At 41.0% G+C, this 22,963-nt stretch overlaps 1 protein-coding gene and 1 non-coding gene across 2 annotated transcripts; both read left to right on the forward strand.

Annotated features, from left to right (window-relative positions):
• The first annotated feature begins 2,124 nt into the window (after positions 1 to 2,124).
• HSPA9 (heat shock protein family A (Hsp70) member 9) lies at positions 2,125 to 17,411 on the forward strand. Its single transcript, XM_007112968.4, has 17 exons — positions 2,125 to 2,311; positions 3,610 to 3,668; positions 3,902 to 3,989; positions 4,815 to 4,996; positions 5,742 to 5,866; positions 6,404 to 6,477; positions 6,840 to 6,946; positions 7,426 to 7,588; positions 8,524 to 8,616; positions 11,717 to 11,926; positions 13,038 to 13,265; positions 14,162 to 14,266; positions 15,046 to 15,163; positions 15,580 to 15,674; positions 15,929 to 16,021; positions 16,206 to 16,346; positions 16,645 to 17,411. The coding sequence occupies exons 1-17, from the start codon at positions 2,231 to 2,233 to the stop codon at positions 16,720 to 16,722; spliced, it is 2,040 nt and encodes a 679-aa protein (XP_007113030.2). The 5' UTR covers positions 2,125 to 2,230; the 3' UTR covers positions 16,723 to 17,411.
• Positions 12,318 to 12,388, forward strand: LOC112065625 (small nucleolar RNA SNORD63). Its single transcript, XR_002892132.1, has one exon. It is a non-coding gene; the product is annotated as a small nucleolar RNA SNORD63 (small nucleolar RNA).
• Positions 17,412 to 22,963: the final 5,552 nt, after the last annotated feature.

Genomic DNA, 22,963 nt, shown 5'->3' on the forward strand with positions numbered 1-22,963 from the left:
ATCCACTCTTTTTTAAGTTCTTTTCCCATATAGGTCATTACAGAGTATTGAGTAGAGTTCCCTGTGCTATACAGTAGGTCCTTATTAGTTATCTATTTTATATATAGTAGTGTATATATCTCAATCCCAATCTCCCAATTTATCCCTCCCCCCCACGTTCTTTAGCATCAGTATATTGTTTTAGCATACAATTCTCTTTATAATAGGGGCCATTAGACTGTAACTTGGATGACCTCAGGAAAGTCTACCTCTGAGGGAATTAAGAAAACAAGAGAAATGAAAGTATGAAGTAGACAAGTAAAGATAATATAATGATAACTAACAAATAAGAGTGTGAGGGTATTTTTTTTTAGGATCTGTATACTCTATAACCAATATTATGTTTGACTTTTTATTTTCTTACTCCCTCTTCCCTCCCCCATCACAATGTGAACTCAGCTATCTTCTTTCCCTCCCAAACTTCCCCCAAAATTTCCTTCATAATTCCTCACACAATGGTGGTCACTTAACAGTGGAGCATCTTTCTCGTTTGAAATTGGACTTCGAGACTTTAAGGACAAATTGCTTCACTTCTAAAATCAAGGCATTCCAGGACATATTTGTTGAATCAATGAATTATTTCTTTTTCTTACAAATCTGAAAGTGATCACAGCAGAGAGGTCAGTGGCATCTTGTTATAGAACCCACGCCGCCTGCCCCAAGCAACAAGGTTTTGAGATGGGCCTGAGGAGCTGTTACTGAACACAAGTTCACGTGCCTGACTTACAGTGAGGCCAAACAAACCAAAACATCAGAGTTTCGAGCAGAGGAAGGTTTATTGCAGGGCCAAACAGGGAGAATGGGTGGCTCATGCTCTAAAAAAATCCCCGAACTCCCTTATGGTTTTAGGGGAAGATTTTATACGCAAAATTTGGGGTGAGAGCTGCAGCGCGTGTGACTTTCTTCTGACTGGTTGGTGGTGAGGTAACAGGGCAGCACTCCAGGAATCTTGCCCTCAGCCTGAAGTTACCATCCTCCACCTGGGCAGGGGATAGTTTCCACAGAACTCACAGATATTATTATGTATAGTCCTTGACTGCAAACCAGGACCCTGAGCCAGCACTGCGCTATTGCTTCTTGACTGTGCCTCCCTTGTTTCCCTTCCCAGATTAGCAACTGCTTGAATCTGCCTTTTGGAACTAAGGGACAGTCAAAGAGGCTGCATGAAGCCTATTTCCTACAAACAATAAATGGGGGACACAGAAAGGCTTTTGTGCCCAGGTGGGCCCACAGGGTCCTGCTCTGCTTCAGAGCCTCAGTGAGGCCCAGAAAACCTGGGCAGGTAAGATCCTGAGCTCAGGTATTTTTTCTCGGGATGGTCTGCAAGATAATTAGCCTAAGGCAACCCAATGCTCTGTCTGAATGAAGGGGTGCTTTAGTAGTTCAAAACCCAAGGTCCCTGTGGTAAAACTCTGAAAGAATTTGTCGAAAGTCTGCATATGTAGGTGTATTTCAAGTTACTGCAATAGCAACAAGCGGTCAGAAGACGAAGAAATGACCAGGCTGAGCAACAAAGATTTTGAACCCTAGGTTCACAGTGAACAAAGGCGCAGTACAAAATGGCGCCCTCCGCGAGGAGGAAACTTCAACTCGCGCAGAGCGTGTATCCGCCCGGGGCTCTCCCAGGGCAACGCTGGGACCAAACTCACGTGAGCTGGAGCGTCCTATGACAGCTCTAGTTAGACTCCTCCCCGGTTTCCGCCACTCCCTGCGCACATGCTCTCCAGGCCCTCAGTAGGATGCCAGTTGCGCAGGCGCAACAGGCCCCTCCTCTCAGGCAACTGATGCAAGGAGACTGTTCGCAATTTATCCCGTGTGACCTTGAGTCTTTTCTGCCTCCGAGGACCGGGGTTGTCCACGGTTCTGCCTTATACTGCTTTTAGCCTCCTGGTCTCTCACGGAGCCCAGACCTGCCGCAGCTGGCACCGGAGGACACGCGTTTCCCTACCATCATGCCCCGAAGCGTATTAGCCATAGGCCCTGACTCCGGAAGCAGCGTTCAGGTATTTTCTTATCAGGCAGCGCGGGCGGCGCCTCAGCGGAAGAGCGGGCTTCCAGGCCGCAGCCATCAAACCCCGCCCCCCACCTCACGTAGTTGGAGGTTTCCAGAAGCGCTAGCATCACCGCGCTGCGCAATTCTCGGCGGTCAGAGCGCGTGTTTGCTGCCTCGTATTTCCACCATTTAGCAGCCATGATAAGCGCCAGCCGAGCCGCAGTAGCCCGTCTTGTCGGCGCCGCAGCCTCCCGGGGCCCCACAGCCGCCCGCCACCAGGTAAGGGACTGCCGGGCCTTCCCCGAGGGGCTCACGGCCTTGGGACTCAGTGCGGCAGGCCGCGGCCTTCGGGGTCAGAATCCTCGGGGAGAGACGGGGAGAGACGGAAAATAACGGACGTTCAGTATTCAGTGCTGCCGGTTCAAGGTCTCATTCAGGGTTTTGCGTTCCTGTCTCAGGCCCTGCTGAGTCACACTCCTTGGGAGCCTAGAGTTTTATCTCATCGAGTACCGGGCAGTGGTCCTGATTAGTCCTTTTGAGACGATTAGACAGTTTTGGTCTTGAGGTCTTGAGTAGAAGGACGATTGTTCGTTGTGAAATGCAGAGTGTGCGAGGACCTCGTTGCTATGATACAACGAAGGAAGAAAGAGCATCTGAGCAATAAATTAAAAATCAAGCTTTGATTTTCTTGCTTACGAACATTTGACTAGTTAGCTCCCCAGAATTTTGTCCTCCGTTACTTCAGAAAAAATAAGCAAATCAGAAAAAGGCCATGGAGTGGTTGTTCATTGTCGTGTAATACTAAAAACATACCTTTTAGGGAAACAGGAATTGTATTTCTTTGCACTCAGGTTGGGTAAAAGAAGACTTGGAAGTAACCTGAGGTGAGATTGTAACAAAGGTCTTTGACACTGATGGGAAGCCACTCCTGACTTTTTTTTTTCCCTCGTAAATTGACTTCACGAAATTACTAATTCTAGTTTCCTTAAAGCAGTAGCTTGGTAAGGTCAGGGGAAACGTCTCTGATTAAGTTAAATCTGTATCTGCAACACGTAACATATGTGGGCCTTAGGTAGACACTGCTCCTGATGATGAAATTGAGTTGTATTTTAACGTATTTTTGCTTCTCCATGGGATATTTGGCAGAGTCTGGAAATAATCTTGGTTGTCACAACCTGGGTAGCCATGCTACTACTACTAGGTTCTATTTGTAAAGGCCCAAGTTGCTGCTAAACATTCTGCAGTGCATAGAACGGCCCAGCTCCCAACAAAGATTTTGTTCAAAATCAATAGTGCCAAGGTTGAGAGACCCTTTGGTAATGTAATTCAAGATAATTTTATATCTATTTGTTTCTCTGATTTCATTGGGAAAATTTGTACTTTATTAGGCTTGTTTGAGTACCATCATGTCTCTTAGACATGAAATGTTTTATTTCAGTATATTTTATACATGGTAACCACTCAGTGAACAGAATGAAAGTCTCAACCTTTCATGTATTCTTCAGAAGAATAATTAAAACAAGTGCAAGTTTTCATATGTAGTTCATGGCTGATCCTTTTTTTGTTTTGTTTTTAAGGATGGCTGGAATGGCTTTAGTCATGAAGCTTTTAGAATTGTTTCAAGGCGGGACTATGCGTAAGTATAATTTCGTTTCCTTTAGCATTAAGATAATAAATATTAAACCCCAGAGCAATGGTCTCTACATTTGTGATTAATTACTTCACTCAGAAAAAAAAAACACAGCTAAGTTTATTTATAGAGTATGCATTTTGCCACAGTAGCAAATAGTTTGCTAATGTTTTTCTACAGCCATTTTGGAGATCACTGTTAAGATAACTAATCATAGCATTGTTTTAAATGTCTTACAGATCAGAAGCAATCAAGGGAGCAGTTGTTGGTATTGATTTGGGTACTACCAACTCCTGTGTGGCAGTTATGGAAGGTAAACAAGCAAAGGTGAGCATGATTGGAAGCTCTGGATCATGTAGTGGTAACCAGTACACAATTCAGAATTCTGTGTCCTTTGGCTTAGATAAGGGACATTTTCAAAGCTGCTTCTAAATTCTTAAGACTCTTTTGAGGTGAATCTTTGTGCTTAATTGTATGCTGGTAATAAATGAATGGATTTGACTTCCCAGGATTTAAGTGTGTCCTAGTATAGCTGTAAGACTACTAAGTTACCATTAGGACCCATTGGGATGACTTGTACTGTTGATTACTTCTGTAATTAAAGTTCTGCTTTTTTGTAAGTCAGTTAAACAAAGGCTAAAGGTGCAGGAACAGTCTAGAAGCAAGTGGAGCTCCAGATAATGCATGGGCTGCATCCTAAGTAAGACATGTTCTTTACTTCCTTCTAGAGGAAGTAGAGGCTGTTTCTCCTTTGTTTGTGAAATCTTTATTCCCACCTGGTTCTCCTCAAGAATATTTGGAGCGCCTGGATTTTTGAATTCCTTGCTGGCAGTTTTTTTTAATGCCTGAAACTTGTAGGCATCACCAAAAAATCAGAAGTAGATTTAACTCTCCGTATGGAAGGAAAGATTACGTTGTCCAAACATTGAGTATGAAAGTTGTGATTTATATTTATTCCTGTTTTTTGGATGTTCTTAGTTGTAGGTTGTTTGAATCTGCAATAGTAGTTGCTTACTATATCAGCATTCACAGAGCAGAAAAGTATGCCCATTAGTACTGTTCTTTAGTGTTTATTTTGTGTCTTAAATGATTGGTACAAAGACACTAGTGGTGACTGGAACTTCATTCTCTGTCCTACTTTGGGAGTTTTAGGTGCTAGAGAATGCTGAAGGTGCCAGAACCACCCCTTCAGTTGTAGCCTTTACAGCAGATGGCGAACGACTTGTTGGCATGCCGGCCAAGCGACAGGCTGTCACCAACCCAAACAACACATTCTATGCTACCAAGCGTCTCATTGGCAGGCGATATGATGACCCAGAAGTTCAAAAAGACATGTGAGTAATAGCAAAAATGTATTTATATGCAAAGGCTATACGATGAATCTTACCAGCAGGATCCCTGGGGACAGGCCCTGCTTCTGCCAGAAGGGTCAAAAAATTCAATTCTGCCTTCACAGATTAGGTCTTTGCTATGTGTGACATGATATATGAAGATCTGGCTAGTCATTCCTGGACCACATAAATGGCGTTAAACACATAAGGTAGATAATGGCATAGGTGTCATCTTGATACTGATGAGATATGTTTTCAAGGTTCATCCTTGTTGTGGCATGTATCGGTATTTCATTCCTTTTTATGGCCAAATAATATCCCATTGTATGCATACATACTGCATTTTGTTTATCTGTTTGTTAATGGGCATTTGGGTTGTTTCCACTTTTTGGCTATTATGAATAATGCTACCATAAACATTTGTGTATTATAGGTTTTTGTGTGGACATATGTTTTCATTTCTCTTGGGTAGACATTTAGTAATGGAATTGCTAAGTCACATGGTATCTCTGTTACCGCTTTCCAAAGTAGCTGCATAAATTTTTGGTGAGAAGAATGTTGAGGTTTCATCAGGATGTTTTACATGTTAATAATTGCTTTCTAAAGGTTTTCATTAAACCAATTCCTGAAGTTCTCATTTGTTGGCCATGGATCTCTTGGGGTGGAAGATGGGCTTTCATGGTGTATGGTAACCTCATGGTAGGTTGTGCTGGCATGTTTTCTCAAGTATAATTTTTGTGTCTTTCAGTAAAAATGTTCCTTTTAAAATTGTCCGTGCCTCTAATGGCGATGCCTGGGTTGAAGCTCATGGAAAACTCTATTCCCCAAGTCAGATTGGAGCATTTGTGTTGATGAAGATGAAAGAGACTGCAGGTGAGAAAGCTTAGTTCATATCTGGGAAAATTCAGAGAACTGCATGATTCCTCTGAGATCACTGGCTTCCATACCTCAGTGTCCTTTGGATGAGTCTGCAGTGGCTTTTATACAGAATACCTAGGAATGGCAAGACTTTTTTACTCTTTCCCTACAAATTGAATTTCTCTTCCAAGTTTTCCTAATGGTGGCTTGCTTGTTTCTTTTTTCCAGAAGGGAAATCAAAAGATTACACATTAAGCTTTTGTGTCTGTTAGGTAAAACTTCCCATTTAAGAAACTAGTGGCTCTTTTAAATCTAAAAGTAGGTCATTGTAGCTGGTGAGCCTTCATTAACATGTTAAAGGTGAGATCTTGGGTTGTTAAAATTGGAGTGTTTTCCTACAAGGTCTCTTCATGTTAGGTCATATGCTAAAAAACTATTGGATGCTGTTTGTGACCTCAAGAGAGTGATACAGGTTGTTAGGCTACATTAGTAATTGTAGCCAGTTTCGTCTGATAGAGTCTCATGAATGATTTTCATTGATTGCTTTTCCAGAAAATTACTTGGGGCATACGGCAAAAAATGCTGTGATCACCGTCCCAGCGTATTTCAATGACTCTCAGAGACAGGTGAGTTTAATTATCATTTTAATACATTTATTTATTTATTTATTTATTTATTGTTTATTTTTGGCTGCATTGGGTCTTGGTTGCTGCACATGGGCTTCCTCTAGTTGCAGCGACCAGGGGCTACTCTTCATTGCGGTGTGTGGGCTTCTCATTGCGGTGGCTTCTCTTGTTGTGGAGCACGGGCTTAGTTGCTCTGCGGCATGTGGCATCTTCCTGGACCAGGGCTCGAACCTGTGTCCCCTCATTGGCAAGAGGATTCTTAACCACTGCTGCCACCAGGGAAGCCCCCCAATTAGCATTTTTATTCAGGAAATTAATGGTACCTGGGACACGGTGGAAAATGCTTTTTTCTTTTTTTATAGGCCACTAAGGATGCTGGCCAGATATCTGGACTAAATGTGCTTCGGGTAATTAATGAACCCACAGCGGCTGCTCTGGCCTATGGTCTAGACAAATCAGAAGACAAAATGTAAGTTTGTGCAGTAAATTCCACCTAGATTTGTGAGACTTAAGTTCATGGAACCTTCAAACTTATCCTAGATCGTCATCTTGATTTCATAGTGATTGAGCCTTATACTTAGACTGGAAATGTACTGCCTTGACCTTTTCTCAAGGCTTTTACGGTCTGTGTTTTTCATTCATTTCAAGATTGTCCCTTGATTACTTTTTCTTTTTAAAGTACTGGCCATGGTCATTTTTTTCCCTTGGTATGCCTGTTGGCAAGTATTCATCCAAAAGAGTGGTTTTTGCTTTTTAACATTTCATTTTAACTGTATGTGTGTTTTACATGTTGCTATTAGGGCCACCTGTTAAGACATACGTCACTTATGCAGTCATCAACTTTCATAATTATACCTGGGGGGAAAGTAGCCAAGTTTACGTTGGTTTGGTTACTGAAATCCATATGCTGTGATGAGTTTTGTTCCTGACGGCCTTTTTTCTTTCTAGCATTGCTGTATATGATTTAGGTGGTGGAACTTTTGATATTTCCATACTGGAAATTCAGAAAGGAGTATTTGAGGTAAAATCCACCAACGGAGACACTTTTTTAGGTGGTGAAGACTTTGACCAGGCCTTGCTGCGTCACATTGTGAAGGAGTTCAAAAGAGAGGTTAGTTAGCAGTGTGGTTAATATGTACACATTGGAATACTGAGAATTTCTTTGTTCGGACTGCTATTTGCTTTGTTTTACGATTTTTTTTCCCTTAAGAGAGTGTTGAGTAGGCCACTGAAATTGCATTTGAGTTCCATGGGTGCTCTGAACTATTCTGGTTATCGTAGCTTCAAATTGGGAACAAACAACAATTAAAAGGCTATAGCACCTGATGTACAATAGTACTATGGCATTTTATATAAGAGACTTGAATATCTTTGGATTTGGGATATCCGCATTTGACAGGGGTTGCTGGAACCAATTCCTCACAGATACCAAGGGATGACTGTATAGGTTTCCCCCACTATCTGAAAATTGAGCTTGCGAAACTTTTGATAAGCTGAAATGTCGTGAAACTACACATTTTGCTAACGGATGCACAACATAAGTGGTTGTATGCTCACAGTTCAAAGCTATGGTGGTGGTTTGGTGCTCAGATAAGTGTAGTTACTGGGGAAGGAGCTTGGGGTGCACACTGCCTCTGTAATGGCTCGCTGCAAAGCAAACGCTAAACATTATTTGTCCTTTTTGCCTTTTTTGTAAAAGTGAAAATCCTTTTTAGATTTCATTTGGTTAGCAGAAACAGGTACTAATGTAGATCTTTTATAAAAGGGAAGTGGTGTAAAGCAAACTTTGGGGAAGGAATTATGGGAACTCCTTTTTTGAGCTAGAATCCTACAGCTGGAAAGAACTGAGAACAGTTCATCCTCTAACTCCAGACATATCTTTTTCAAAGTTGGTCGTCTTTTTTCCTATAGATTTTTAAGGGCAATAAGTAATTTCTGCTTGTTTATAAAGGTATGGCTCTACTTTGTTTTGTTACACCTTACCACTGCAATTTAAGTAGTATTCATTTTCTTAACACTAATATACTGTGTGTCTTCACTTTGTAGACAGGGGTTGATTTGACCAAAGACAACATGGCGCTTCAAAGGGTTCGGGAAGCCGCTGAGAAGGCCAAGTGTGAACTTTCTTCATCTGTGCAGGTGAGATGTGGACAAATTCCACCAGTCTTTTTTTTTTTTTTTTTGCGGTACACAGGCCTCTCACTGTTGTGGCCTCTCCCATTGCGGAGCGCAGGCTCAGCGGCCATGGCTCACGGGCCTAGCTGCTCTGCGGCATGTGGCATCCTCCCGGACCGGGGCATGAACCCGTATCCCTTGCATCGGCAGGCGGACTCTTAACCACTGCGCCACCAGGGAAGCCCCCACCAGTCTTGATGGATCTTTTCAGCCTGAGTTTACTCGAATAGCATATTCTAATTGGCATAATGTTGGTCAGATTTTTTTTTTAACAGTTTTCTGGTTGGTGATAAAAGAGCCTTTCCATTAGCAAAGGAGCATTATGTTTTTTGTGGGTGAGCTGAAGCACCCAAATCAGAGGTTATCATTTGCTTTCCTGCTGCCACCTGAGAACCTGGAATTAGGTCTCCTGCCATCTTGCTATATCCCTGACACGGACCTAACATGCTTATTCTGTTCTCAGTGGTTAAGGCAAAGAGAGGCTTCATCTTTTAGAACTGGAGCAACTTTAGCACTCTGGGAAGGGAAGAGGTATTTATAGCATCTGTCATTGTGTTGGTAAAGTGGGTGACCTTCAGTCACATCTGGATTTTCTTTTTCTTTTTCTTTTTAATAGCAGCTGTAAGGAGTGACAAAGCTGTACAGGGTCATCCATGAAGTTGATGGTATTCCCTTGTCCTGCTGTCAGAATTTGCAGCACGATGGTTGGGGCTGAAATATGTGGCATTACCAGAGGATAGCTTATAATTCTTCCCAGGGGTTGTCACTTTATGAAACGGGACGTTGGTTAGTTTTACTGTGGCTCTATCCTATTGACAGGTATTTGGATTGTTTTCCACCATTTTGCTGTTATAGCAAGGTGTATTGACCATCCTTGTACATTAATGTTTGTGCATGTGTGATTGTAAGTCTGTAGGTTAAATTTATAGAAGCATTTATTACCCTTGAGTTTATAATGTGGTTTGGGGAGGTGGACACTAATGAGAACTTTATATTAATAAATGTCAGAAGTAACGTAGAGGTTAAGAGTTACTCTGCAAGCAGACTGGTGGAGATGAAGTCCTTATTTCATTACTTATTAGCTGTGTGACGTTGAATGAATTAACATTTCTGTTTTCTTGTTTATAAAATGAGGATAATTAGTGCTCCATTCCCCCTTAGAGTTGTGAGGATTAGTAAATTAATACATATAACATGCTTAGGACAACGTGTAGTAAATAGTAAGTGGTACTCTAAATGTATGTATTAATTTTGTTTTTTTAAAAAGGCAAAGTTAGATTTATAATAAAGGAAACTGACAGGTGTTTGACATAATTAGGAGAGCTTCTGAAAGGTAAGTTAATCAGGAAGAGATAAAGGGTCAGGTAAGTATGAGGTTCTCGAGTAAAGACCTGAGTAAGGGTCAGTGTGGGTCAGTGTGGCTGAAGTACAGACGACTGGCAGGAGGAACATAGAAGATAGGCTAGAGGCTTTATAGATTTGGGGATTTGGTGTCTTTCCTGAGATAGTGACAACAGACTACTGAAAATTTTTAAGGTGGGCCAGTAACATGGTCAGATTTGGGGAAAGCACTTTGAGGTGGAGTGCTCTTTGTGGCAGCCTGAGTGGGTGTGGGAAAATGTTGGGAGGCTATTGCAGCACACCAGGTGGTGAGAAAGGAAGGACTTGGACCAGTGTGGTAGTGAATTGAGAGAGAAGAGGGACAGAACTTCATGGTGGAACTGGTTTTCGAGGGTGGAGAACCCTGGAGTTTTTCACTTGGTCATTAATTTATAGCATATAGAAATGCACTAATACAGTAACTACATGTGGCTATTTAAAATTAAATACAATTTTTAAGAATTCCATTTCTCAGTTCCACTAGCTGTATTTCAAGTATTCAGCCACATGTGACTAGTGGCTGCTGGATTGAAAAGCACAGATAGAGAACATTCCCATTGCCACAGAAAGTTCTGCTGGATTGCATTACTATAGGTTATTTTATTTACTGATTTGGTTTGTTAACATTTTGCAAAGAAAGAGAAAATTGTTATTGGTGTTCTTGAAACTATATCTACTGTAACTGTTTAGATGTGTTGATTCTCCCTGTAAAGCATTTATCTGTCCAGGGTACTCTACCTAAAGAAAGCTGGTTAAGGATTTGCTCCCTTCAGTCTTTATTCCCTGTTGGCCTTGCTTTGTGAAGTTGGAGGGGCAGCATACACAAACTCTGTTACTGGGGGTTCACCCCGAGACACCTGTTTCTGCGTGTTTAGTAGTGAGTTTTGTTAGTCTAAATATTCTTAATCCATGCCTTATCAGGATTTTAGGCTTATTAAATACCGTATGTTACATGGTGTGACTGTAGCAGTGTTAGCTACTGTCTGGGGATGTGATAGCAGTGGTCAGTCCTTGTAGTTCTCTTTAGCTTTTTTGTTGTAGCTTTCTTAACCATCTTCCTGAAACTTGCAAAGCCCTGGTTTGGTGGCAGATTATTTGGTTCAGAGCAGCATACGTACCTTTCACATTTTTCTTAATGTGCAAGGAAATTTTTTTAAACTTGGTAAAAGAACACAGTAGTGTGATTCTTAATATATTTTTAATGGCAGAACAGACTGTTCTTCACCTCCTGAATGGGGATTTTTCCTGCTTCTCTATTCCTTTCTTCATTGTTAATAACAGATTTATAGTGTTTACTTCTGGGAAGAAAAGAGGTTGAATCTTCAAGAGTCACTGTCTGGGGTTCCCTGGTGGCGCAGTGGTTGGGAGTCCACTTGCCAATGCAGGGGACATGGGTTCGTGCCCCAGTCCGGGAGGATCCCGCATGCTGCGGAGCAGCTGGGCCCGCAAGCCACGGCTGCTGGGCCTGTGCATCCGGAGCCTGTGCTCCGTGACAGGAGAGGCCACAACAGTGAGAGGCCCACGTACCACAAAAAAAAAAAAAAAAAAGTCACTGTCTTTGGTGACCGTTCATTTAAAGTGTCTGACCCTCCCTGTTACCTTCAGAGTTTTCCTTTCCTAGGGTATAGTCTTTAATTGAAGTAATAAAGAGACTTCACTACTGGTCTCCCTGCTTCCTTTGCAGACTGACATCAATTTGCCATACCTTACAATGGATGCTTCTGGACCCAAGCACTTGAATATGAAGCTGACCCGGGCTCAGTTTGAGGGGATTGTTACTGATCTAATCAGAAGGACCATAGCTCCATGCCAAAAAGCCATGCAAGATGCAGAAGTCAACAAAAGTGACATAGGAGAAGTGATTCTGGTTGGTGGCATGACTAGGATGCCTAAGGTAAGGACCCATGGAATTCTTGACATAGAGAGCAGAGGGGGCCAACACATAATGATTTATTAGGACATAACATATGGCTTATGTTGTGTAGGGACATGAATATGTGGCCCTTCTACCACGCTGACCTAAAAGGCAGATGAATTTGTGCCCTTGCTAAAGAGTTCTTAAAGAGTATTTTTAAAAAAGGATTAGGAAAGGGGAGAATGTCTTTGGGGTTGTAGCAAGGAGGATCCTGAACTTCAGTTTTATAGAATTTTTAGGAATGAAACAAAGTTTGCGGTCAGAGACAGCTTAACATCTTGGTACTAACGAGCCTCTCTGGGCAGTTTTGGACATGTGTTTTGCAGTATAGAGTTTGGGGTTTCTAAAGGCATCTCTTCAACAGAGATTTGTGCAATGATGCATTTTATCAACACATCATTCTGAAAAGACAGGTGTGTGGAAAACTAATAACTGAGCACAGAACCTGTTGGTGGTGTAATTCTTGCTTTATAGCTTGAATAGAACTATCTTGGGCCTTGATTTTCATAATTTTTCCTTTGGAGTACTTGTGCTTAGGAAAATGATGCATACAATAAATCTGAAGGGAAAAGGAGAGGCTTTGAACCAGGCAGATATCTATATGTTAACAAATTATCCCAGATGTTAATTCAAATAGAACTTTTTCCTAGCATTAGTAAAATAAGCAGGAGGGGAAAACATGCCTCATACTTGCACCAGTATTGAATTACTACTGCTTCTGTTAAGCTGATTTTTAGTTGATATGTAGAAGAGGACTTGGACTATACAAATTAAGTCCCCTTGCCTTGTACCTTGTATTTCTAATTTGATGTGTTGTTTGGGAAACCAGATAACAAAATTTAGGCAAATTGTTCCCAAATTTAAAAGGGCTATGAATGAGATACTCAAGAGTAAAGTATATGTGTAACCAAGTAATATACTTAACTCATTAACAAGAACTCAACTACAAAATAATTTGAATAAACATTCTTGGATCTGAAGCACCCTGCCCTGAGACCTGGTGGGGTCTCAGGACACATGTGCTATTCTCCCCTTCTCAGGCAATTGCCCTCAGTAGTGAGTGACAAGGTTCTTTTTTCTTGGTGCTCAGGTTCAGCAGACTGTGCAGGATCTCTTTGGCCGAGCCCCAAGTAAAGCTGTCAATCCTGATGAGGCTGTGGCCATTGGAGCTGCCATTCAGGGAGGTGTGTTGGCTGGTGACGTCACAGATGTGCTACTCTTGGATGTCACTCCCCTGTCTCTGGGTATTGAGACTCTGGGAGGTGTCTTCACCAAGCTTATTAACAGGAACACCACTATTCCAACCAAGAAGAGCCAGGTAAAAGCCACCCCACCCTACTTTGTCATAGAGATACTAGGTTCTGTGAGGATGTGATTGTAGCCACTTCTGTGAGCTTTCCCTAGAAAACTTTACTTTTTGTTTTGCAGTCCATACTAGTTGAATGTGGAGGGGTGGTAAGAATCTTGTCCTTTGTTTTCTTTTGTTTCTGGAAAAATTCTCTTTACTTGTCAGCCAGTGGTGATGATTTTAGGGAAGTCATCAGTAGTCTCTTCTTCTCAGGATAATAATTGCCAGAAGGAGCCTCATCATTTGAGACTAAATTCTTATACTCTTCTGTTCTCAAAGGCAGTAAAAAGAATGGCATGGCCGAGACTAGGGGAGTGTGCTTGTCTTCCTGGAGAACGATAGGGGTTCTGAGATATCAAGCCAGGGTTATTTGGACAGTGGCTTGGTCTTAGATTAAGAATTATTTCCTTTCTCAGTTTTGGTGTTTTTCTGAAAGAACTATGGCTGTTGCTATGTTTGAAGTGATATATTGCCAACACATCATTCTGAAGAAAAGTGCGTGATTTCCTGTGACTATGAGCATAAAATAAATGTCCTTTCTCTGACCCATTTCTCTGGATGAGCATGTTTCAACATCTCGCTTTTTACAGCTCCTTCTCTTGAGGCCTTCTGTGCTAATGCTGCATCTTTGTACAATGCATTTGCTTAGCTGAAAACTATAGCTATTGTATGCTCTTTTGCTGTGCTAATCCTACTCCTTTTCTCTGTAAAGACATAAGCCTTTGTTCTGAACATAGAATACATTAGGATTCTTCCAGTGTTGGGATGTGAATTTCTTCCTTTGGTTTGTTGCACTTTGTAAGGGGGAATAGGCTGGAAAAAAAAAATCAGGCTGCCAACCCAGCAAGTTTCCTTTTTCTCCCTAGGTGTTTTCTACAGCTGCTGATGGACAGACTCAGGTGGAGATTAAAGTGTGTCAGGGTGAGAGAGAGATGGCTGGAGACAACAAACTGCTTGGACAGTTTACTTTGGTAGGTATTGGGAATCATGAATGTTATGCTCTTTTTTTATGGTGAAGTTACACTATTCTAACCCCTAATATTACCATAAACTGCTGACAGACGTAGTCTGTGTTATCTTAGCATAGTATTCAAATGAATTCTGCAACTGGATAATCATGGCTTCAGTTTTTACCTGAAAGCTCTGCTTCTTGTGTCTTAGGAACTAAATAAAGAAGCTTGTAAGAGCCAGGGAAATGTTCATAAACAGTGCTTATTAGAAGAAATTCCTGATTACTATTTTACTACTTTTAAAGACATTTGATATTGTTATATTGGCTGCTACTTCGTCATCGTCGTCTCTTTTTTTTGGCCATGCTCTGGCATGTGAGATCTTAGTTCCCTGAGCAGGGATTGAACCTGTGCCCTCTGCAATGGAAGTGCAGAGTCTTAACCACTGGACCGCCAGGGAAGTCCCTTGTTACTGGCTTCTAGTCAGCATCGCTTATTGCTTGTTGGGATGAATGATGGAAAAGGTTACTCTTCACGCATTGTGTGTCCTTAGCTACATAAAGCCATTGTGGTTATTTGCTATAGCCAACCTTCACTAGTATGGAGTCCTGTTTATTTCAAGCAGCAATGAAATTACCATCCTCACCGACAAACTCATGTTTTTGTACATTTAAGTGAAAGTTTCACTTGTTCCTCCCAGAAACCAAGTAATTTCTTCCCCAGAAGACCGTATAGGTTTTGGAAGTAGAGCACTGGACCCCTTTGTGAGAGGAGCTTACTCTGGTATTTATTTATTCTAGATTGGGATTCCCCCAGCCCCTCGTGGAGTCCCTCAGATTGAAGTTACATTTGACATTGATGCCAATGGGATTGTACATGTTTCTGCCAAAGATAAGGGTACAGGACGCGAGCAGCAGAGTAAGTACTCTTATTAAGACTGTAAGAGTGAGGTGAGGGACTTTTCTCTGTTGGGAACTAGACCCTCTAGATTGGGCATTATCTTTTCCCCTAGCCTCAGGGGAGGATAATGAGTCCTCTTTGCCCTCTCCTCAGTTATCAGTGTCACATTAAGAGGTATGGTGTTTATTCCCCCAAAAAAGGCAAGCACTGAGCCTCTGGATTGCTGAAGTTTTGGTAGGTAGGACAGTTAGTTCTTTATATATTTTAGACCCTTGGTTTCCCTCTGCTTATTGTAGGACAATAGGATATTCCCCTTCTTCATAATGCACATCAAGACAGCTACTCTGAAGAGGAGGATTCTTTTTCTTACTACAGTAGAGGAAGAAGCATATAGTTTTCCTCGGAAATAATGAGGTGCCTTCTTTTCATTATAGTTGTGATCCAGTCTTCCGGTGGGTTAAGCAAAGATGATATTGAAAATATGGTTAAAAATGCAGAGAAGTATGCTGAGGAAGACCGGCGAAAGAAGGTGATTACTTTGCTCATAACTTCTATGTGAAATGCCTTTCTTATTTATTCTCAGTCTTCCCATATCAAAATTTTCATGTTACAGAATCCAGCTAAAACCTCTTAGACATCTCAGACCACAGTGATTTCTCCCTCTTAACTGTTTATACTGTTAACTGTATGTAGCAGTTTTCTTGTTGTCTTCTTAGTGAGGACATTCAGCCAACTAGTTGATTGGGAAGTCTTCATTCATACTACATTTTTAATTTCTCTTAGGAACGAGTTGAAGCAGTTAATATGGCTGAAGGAATCATTCATGACACAGAAACCAAGATGGAAGAATTCAAGGACCAATTGCCTGCTGATGAGGTAAACCCTCTTTTAAAATAGCTCAAGAAGTTGGGAGGCATCGTCACCAATGTCAGTGAAGGTCATTTTTCTGTGTGGGTCTTGATAGGAATTTAGATTTTAAAAAATGTTTCTAAACATTCTGCTGTGTGTTACGGGATAAGAACCAGAAAAAGTGAGGGTCTGGTTTTGTTTTGTTTTGAAGTGCCACAAGCTAAAAGAAGAGATTTCCAAAATGAGGGAGCTCCTCGCTCGAAAAGACAGTGAAACAGGAGAAAACATAAGGCAGGCAGCATCTTCCCTTCAGCAAGCATCATTGAAGCTCTTCGAAATGGCATACAAAAAGGTACAAGGCCTGTTTTACTCAATGAATATTTTGCTCCTAACTTGATGTAACTGCTCTTGATTACTGTCACTGATGGCTCCTACATAGCCATTTATGGAACTCGGAGTATTGGAATTGGAAATATCTTTCTTCCTCCCTTCTTGACTACTGAGGGAGGGAGGGTGAGGTCAAAAGGAAGAAATCACTAAAACTGGGAGAGTGGAACAGGCAGGAAGATATGGTTTTTTCATTTTTAGTTCATCAGAGAGCAAACTGTCACCCTTCTCGTTAAACAAGTGACTCAAATGTTTTTTTATAGATGGCATCTGAGCGGGAAGGCTCTGGAAGTTCTGGCACTGGGGAGCAAAAGGAAGATCAAAAGGAAGAGAAACAGTAACAGCAGTAAATTTTCGAGTCGAAAGGACAACATATTATGATGCTTGGGAGTGAAGGGATTTCCTGAGCTGAAATGGGCAAAATTTCAGTCTTCTACTGTGTTTTTGCAGTACTCTATATATAATTTCCTGAATATGTAAATTTAGTGACCATTAGCTAATGATCATTTAACAAGTGATAATTCCCAACAGTACAGATGTTCACAGTATTCTGTCCCTAGCCTGTCATTCTTTTTCAGCTGCATGTAAAATGGGGGGAAAGAAGATATATTGATCATTCTAAAGATTTAATGTTGTTTTGTGCTGAAGTAGCTGTATTTTCAAAGGGGTGAAACCATCCCACACACTGAAGACAGGTCTGGAATGAGACCATAGGGGGATGAGATCCTTCTAGTTACCTAAGTACTGCTGTACCAGCCTGTGTGTATATGGAGTTCTTCAACTGAGGCCTTGCAAGGCAAGCCAGCTGTGCCATGTTGGGAGGTAGGGCAGGGGAAGCTAAATCAGTGGAAAACTAAGCTAGCTATTTATGTGAGGTCCAGCTTCTAAAACACAAGTCTCCCAAAATTTCTGAAGGCATACTTTCCTAGCTACCCTTTGGCCTGTGTCTGGTACCTGTATCCCTGATGACTGTTCTTTTTGATCCATTCTGGATTTTTAAAAAAATAAATAGGAAAAGCATTTTGATCTCTTGTCTGTGAGGGGTGAGGCCCTGAGATTTAGCTTCAGAAATATGACATGAATCACATTTTCCAACTCCCTGACCTCGATACAGGATTTTCTAAGACTGGCATTTGAATTTCTAACAAATTGAAAACTTGGGAAGGCTGGTATAATAATAAGCATTATCACCAAAGACAAGTCTGGTTCAGAGGCGGCTTTTTTTTTTTCTCCCTAGCCCCATCTAAGGTTTGGAATGTTGAAACAGTCTTTAGATCTCTAACATGAAAATCAGGCCTCCTATTTCCAGGCTGCTTTCTGCTCTAAATAAGTCCAACCAGAATTGGCTTACAGTAATGAAACACGTCTAGTATTAAGTCCTAAGGTGATTTCAGTGGCTCAATAATAACAGGAACCCAGATTCTTTCCATAGTTTTGCTTTTTCATCCTCAGTGAGTTGCCTTGTCCTAATTTCTCTAATGTAGTTCTAAATATCACATGATAACAACTTCAGAACCAGGAAGGTGACTGCATCTTAGAACTCACTTAAGTTTTAAGAATAATTATTTCTTATTTCTTAAAAATTAAGGAGATAGGGCTTCCCCGGTGGCGCAGTGGTTGAGAGTCTGCCTGCCGATGCAGGGGACACGGGTTCATGCCCCGGTCCGGGAAGATCCCATATGCCGTGAGGCGGCTAGGCCTGTGAGCCATGGCCGCAGAGCCTGCGCTCCGCAATGGGAGAGGCCACAACAGTGAGAGGCCCGCATACCGCAAAAAAAAAAAAAAAAAAAAAATTAAGGAGATTGTTTATGTGATAATTATGTTTCTGGAAAATTGTTTATTAACACCCTTTTAAAAGCTTCTTGAGGTTTCATATGAGAAATAATAGGCTCAAATTTTCAGCCACATGACCACTTGGTGGGAACCTTGTGGGATATGCAGTAATTCTTTATGAAGGATTGTTTTGTGGCATGCTGGGGAAGATAATTAGCATCTCTGGTTGGCCCTTGCTCACTAAATGCGTCTAGTGTTTGCCAATCACTGTGATAACTAAGCCTCTCAAGCATTTCCAAAGCACCCCAATTCAGAACTACTGGTTTTTATTATTCAAGATTTCATCTTTGAGATCAGTGAGAGGAGCCAAGCATGCCCTGAACAAAATGGGTTCTATTAGAGAGGTGGGGAGAAGAGCTGCTTGGCCAGGTACCCACAGATACTGTCTCAAGCTGTGCCGTGAGTGGTATATATAGTAGTAGTTCGGTTACCTACTAATAAAACTAATAATCAGCACAAGCAGCCTTGAACAAAAATTTAAATTCAGATACAGTCTTCCTTTTGTGATGACAAGTGCTTGATAGGTCCCAAAAGGAAAACTTCCTGGGATTATTCCAGTTGTCTTCCCCACTTAAAACTCCACCCTTGCTAAACAACAGTACAACACATGTGATCTGACCCCTCAATACCTTTCTTTTCTCCTACCCTCCTACTACACTTTGACCTTGCTTGGACAGTCTTCCTACAGATTTCTACCTGACTCATCCCTCACTTTTCTTAAGTCATAAGGTGTTTTTTTTTTTTTTTAATTTAGTTATAAGGTTTTGAAACGTCATAAAACATGCTGCCTTCAAGTCCCTGTCATTTCCTATCCTTACCCTACTCTTTCTCCACAGCAGTTATTACCACCTAATTTGTCTTTCCCCCCATTGCTATGGTCTGAATTTTTAGGTCCCCCAAATCCCTATGTTGAAATTCGAACTCCTACGGTGATGGTATTAGGAGGTGGGGCCTTTGGGAGGTAGTAGATCACTAAAAGGGGCTCTAGAAATCCCTGATCCCCTTCCACCATATGAGGACACATTTAAGTTTGTGACCTGGAAGAAGGCCCTCACCTGACTGTGCTGGCACCCCGATCTCAGACTTTCCAGCCTTCAAAACTGCAAGATAAAGTTTGTTTATAAGCTACCCAGCCTGTGTTATTTTGTTATGGCAGCCTGAACGGACTAAGACCCACCATTTTAAGTTTCAAGAAGCCAGAAACTTTTGTTCACTGCTATTTTCCAACATTAGAACAATGCTTGGCACTTAAGCACTCATATCTTTGTCAAATCAGTCTCTCTCCCACTGTCCAAAACTCTTGGGTGGTTTGGTTTCTCCATTTGAGAGAGAAAGGCCTTAATTTTTAAGTTTATGTATAAATTATACTCTCATCTGTCAAGAGTTCTAGGGGCAACAAACCAAACCCAGAAATTAGAACTTAACTGGTAAAAGATAAGTCTTAATTAGGAAAAGAATTCAAGGAGAAATTAACAGTAATGTTTAGAGGACTAAAAATGTGGCCTGAGGTATTCCTGGGCCAGCAAAGGGGGAATACGAATGACCAGAATAAATGCGCAACCCTCTTTTATACTTCCTAGGTATAAAAGTCCAATTCTGTTGCTGACTCTCTTGAAAAAATTTACCCAAGTGGAGTTTTTTCTCAACTTTTTATTTCAAACCTATTCTTAGAAAATTAAAAGAACGGTATAATGAACACACACAAAACACCATTCACCTAGATTCAATTAGCATTTTGCCACATTTGCACTCTTACACTTGTGTGTGTTCACTATATATTTGTTTTCTGAACATCATGACACTTCAGCCTAAATATTTCAGCACTCTTAACATTCTCCCCGCAAATATTATAATCAGGAAATTTAGCACTGATATACTACTACCATATATAGTCCATATAAAAATTTCCGATTGTCTCAACTTTTTCATCTAAGGTCAAATCAAAGATTGCACATGGCATTTAGTTCTATCTCCTTTTCCTAAGAATAGTTCCTTTGCCTTTTTGTCTTTTCATGATGTTGATAGTTTTGAAGGCTACAGGCCATTTATTTTACAGAAGAGCCCTTTGTTCAGATTCACCTGGTGATTTCCTTGTGCTCAGCGTCATGCACACGTCATTGGTAGGGATACTACGTAAGTCTTGTGTCTTAATGCATCAATTACCAGGGAGAACAAGATATCATTTCTGTGCTTTGCTCCACACTTCATGCTTAAGATACCTTTAATAAGTAATGTGTGGGGGTGGCTTAATTTTAAGTATAACATTTATACTAGGGATTCTATAGCAAGAAGGAGCAGTAAAGAGAAAAGTTCTTACACATGGTACATGAGAAGATCGGGAGTAAAGAGACAACTCAAAATGTGAAAAACTGCTTCAAGGAAAGACCCTTCACTATTTCAGATACCACTGTGACTTCATTCTCCAGTCCTAAGGCTGCTTTGTTAGGGCTATGTCTCCACCTTTCCTTCCTCCGGTATCAGAAGAACAATGAAATGAGTGAAAGCCCTAGATAGAGGAGCTATAAGGCAACCTACATCATTCAACCTGTGAAGGAGGTAATGTAGCAATTACAGAAAGAACCATTGAAACAGCCATTTTAGCAGGTCAAAAACAGCTGAATATCACCAATTTCATATTAAACCTAATTACAATACACCATCAATCCCATTTCTGCTGCGATAAGTCAGGAAATGGAAATCTATCTTCACAATAAAGAGAATACTGCAGCTGAACCAACCTTTAATAATTAAAACTTTCAATGCTGAGTGCGATCACAGGAAACAGGAAATGTTCCACCTAAACCGTAAGCTCTTAAACAGGTTCTTGGAGCCCCTGACCCAGAGGGTAGAGATTTGGAGCAATGGTTGGGAAGTGGGGAGTCCACGTGAGTGACTTCAGGGGGTCCATAAACCACTGATTATAAAATGGAAGACTGCAGATATTAATTTTTCTGGGGAAACGGTCCATTGCTTTTACTTACTTCTTGAAGGAATCTGTGACCAAAAGGTTAAGAACCACAGATTTCCTAAATGGGAAACCAATCTACCTTACTAGTCAAACTGCTTAAATTCAAGCCATATGTCTTGGTCCATGTCCCCCTTGCCTTTAGCCATCTCCCGTCTTGCCTTTCCATATCTTAGGTATCCTTGGTCTACCCTCTTCTATGAAGCCTTCCCCATTCAGCCCACACTGGCTGTTTCATTCAAATTCTTACACTCTTATTTTTCAATTTTTTAATGTTCAATTCAGGAACTTATTACAGCTTTTAATATTTTCTCCCATCTTCCTTTGGATTATTTTGAAGCAAATTCCAGAAATCATAATTTTACTCTTAACATTGTACCTCTAAAAAGGTTATTCTATAAAATACAACAATATCATGATCACATCGAAAAAAATTAACAACTCCTTAACAACAAAAACTTGAATGTTCAAATTTTCCCAATATTTTCAAAAACTTTTTTTTTTTTTTGGCCATGCCACGTGGCATGCAGGATCTTAGTTCCCTGACTAGGGGTTGAAACCAGACCCCCGGCACTGGGAGCGCGGAGTCTTAACCTCTGGACTGCCAGGGAAGTCTCATAACTTTTTCAACTGTTAAAGAGTCAGGAGCCAATAACGGCCACACCCTATATTGGTTGATATAGTCTCTTTTAAACTATAGGTTTCCTTGCCTCTTTTTCCTCTACTTTGCAATTTATTTGTTGAAGAAACTGTGCCACTTGTCCTGTAGTCCTGTAATCTACATTCTACATTTACTGATTGCATTCTTATGATGTCATTTAACATGTTCTTCCATCCCCACTTGATCTAAGTTAAGCTTTTTGACAAGATTAGTTCATCAGAGGGTATATAATTCTGGTTGACTCTTTTGTGATGTTAGCAGCCACTGATGATCATTACCTAGATCTCTAATTTCATTAAAGGTATACTATTCTACTTCTATCTTTTCTTCATTTTTTTATATGGAATACCTCCCTAGTGAGAAACTTCCCCTCGTAACAACTAATTACCCTGAGGTAGAGTTCATATGGGAAAGGCTTCTTTATGTACTGGTTTTTAGAATGAGTTAGATCTGTAGTATTAATCAAAGGTGAGACCAGTGAGATTTCTTGGATGTCTTTGTGAACTCATGGATTTTAACTTATTTAATGTGCTTCAATTCACTGCAATTATTCTTATTAAAGCTCAAATTCTTCTAACTTTGGCCTTGGTAGGCTTTTCCTACTGGCTTAGTTTTGACAAGACCCCATTAGTAAAGGACAGTATCTTCCATAAATGGTGTTGGGAAAACTGGACAACACATGCAAATGAATGAAAATGGACCACTATCTTACACCATGCACAAAAATTAACTCAAAACGGATTAAAGACACGAACGTAAGACCTGAAACCATAAAACTTATATAAGATAACATAGACAGTAAGCTCCTTGACATCAGTCTTGGATTTTGGGGATTTGACACCAAAATCAAAAACAACAACAGCAAAAATAAACAAGGGGGGTGGTACACCAAACTAAAAAGCTTCTGCACAGCAAAGGAAACCATTAACAAAATGAAAAGACGGGGGCTTCCCTGGTGGCGCAGTGGTTGAGAGTCTGCCTGCCGATGCGGGGGATGGTACACCAAACTAAAAAGCTTCTGCACAGCAAAGGAAACCATTAACAAAATGAAAAGACGGGGGCTTCCCTGGTGGCGCAGTGGTTGAGAGTCTGCCTGCCGATGCGGGGGACACGGGTTCGAGCC

This window comes from Physeter macrocephalus, chromosome 8, assembly GCF_002837175.3.
Source record: "Physeter macrocephalus isolate SW-GA chromosome 8, ASM283717v5, whole genome shotgun sequence".
In the NCBI taxonomy this organism is placed as follows: domain Eukaryota; kingdom Metazoa; phylum Chordata; class Mammalia; order Artiodactyla; family Physeteridae; genus Physeter; species Physeter macrocephalus.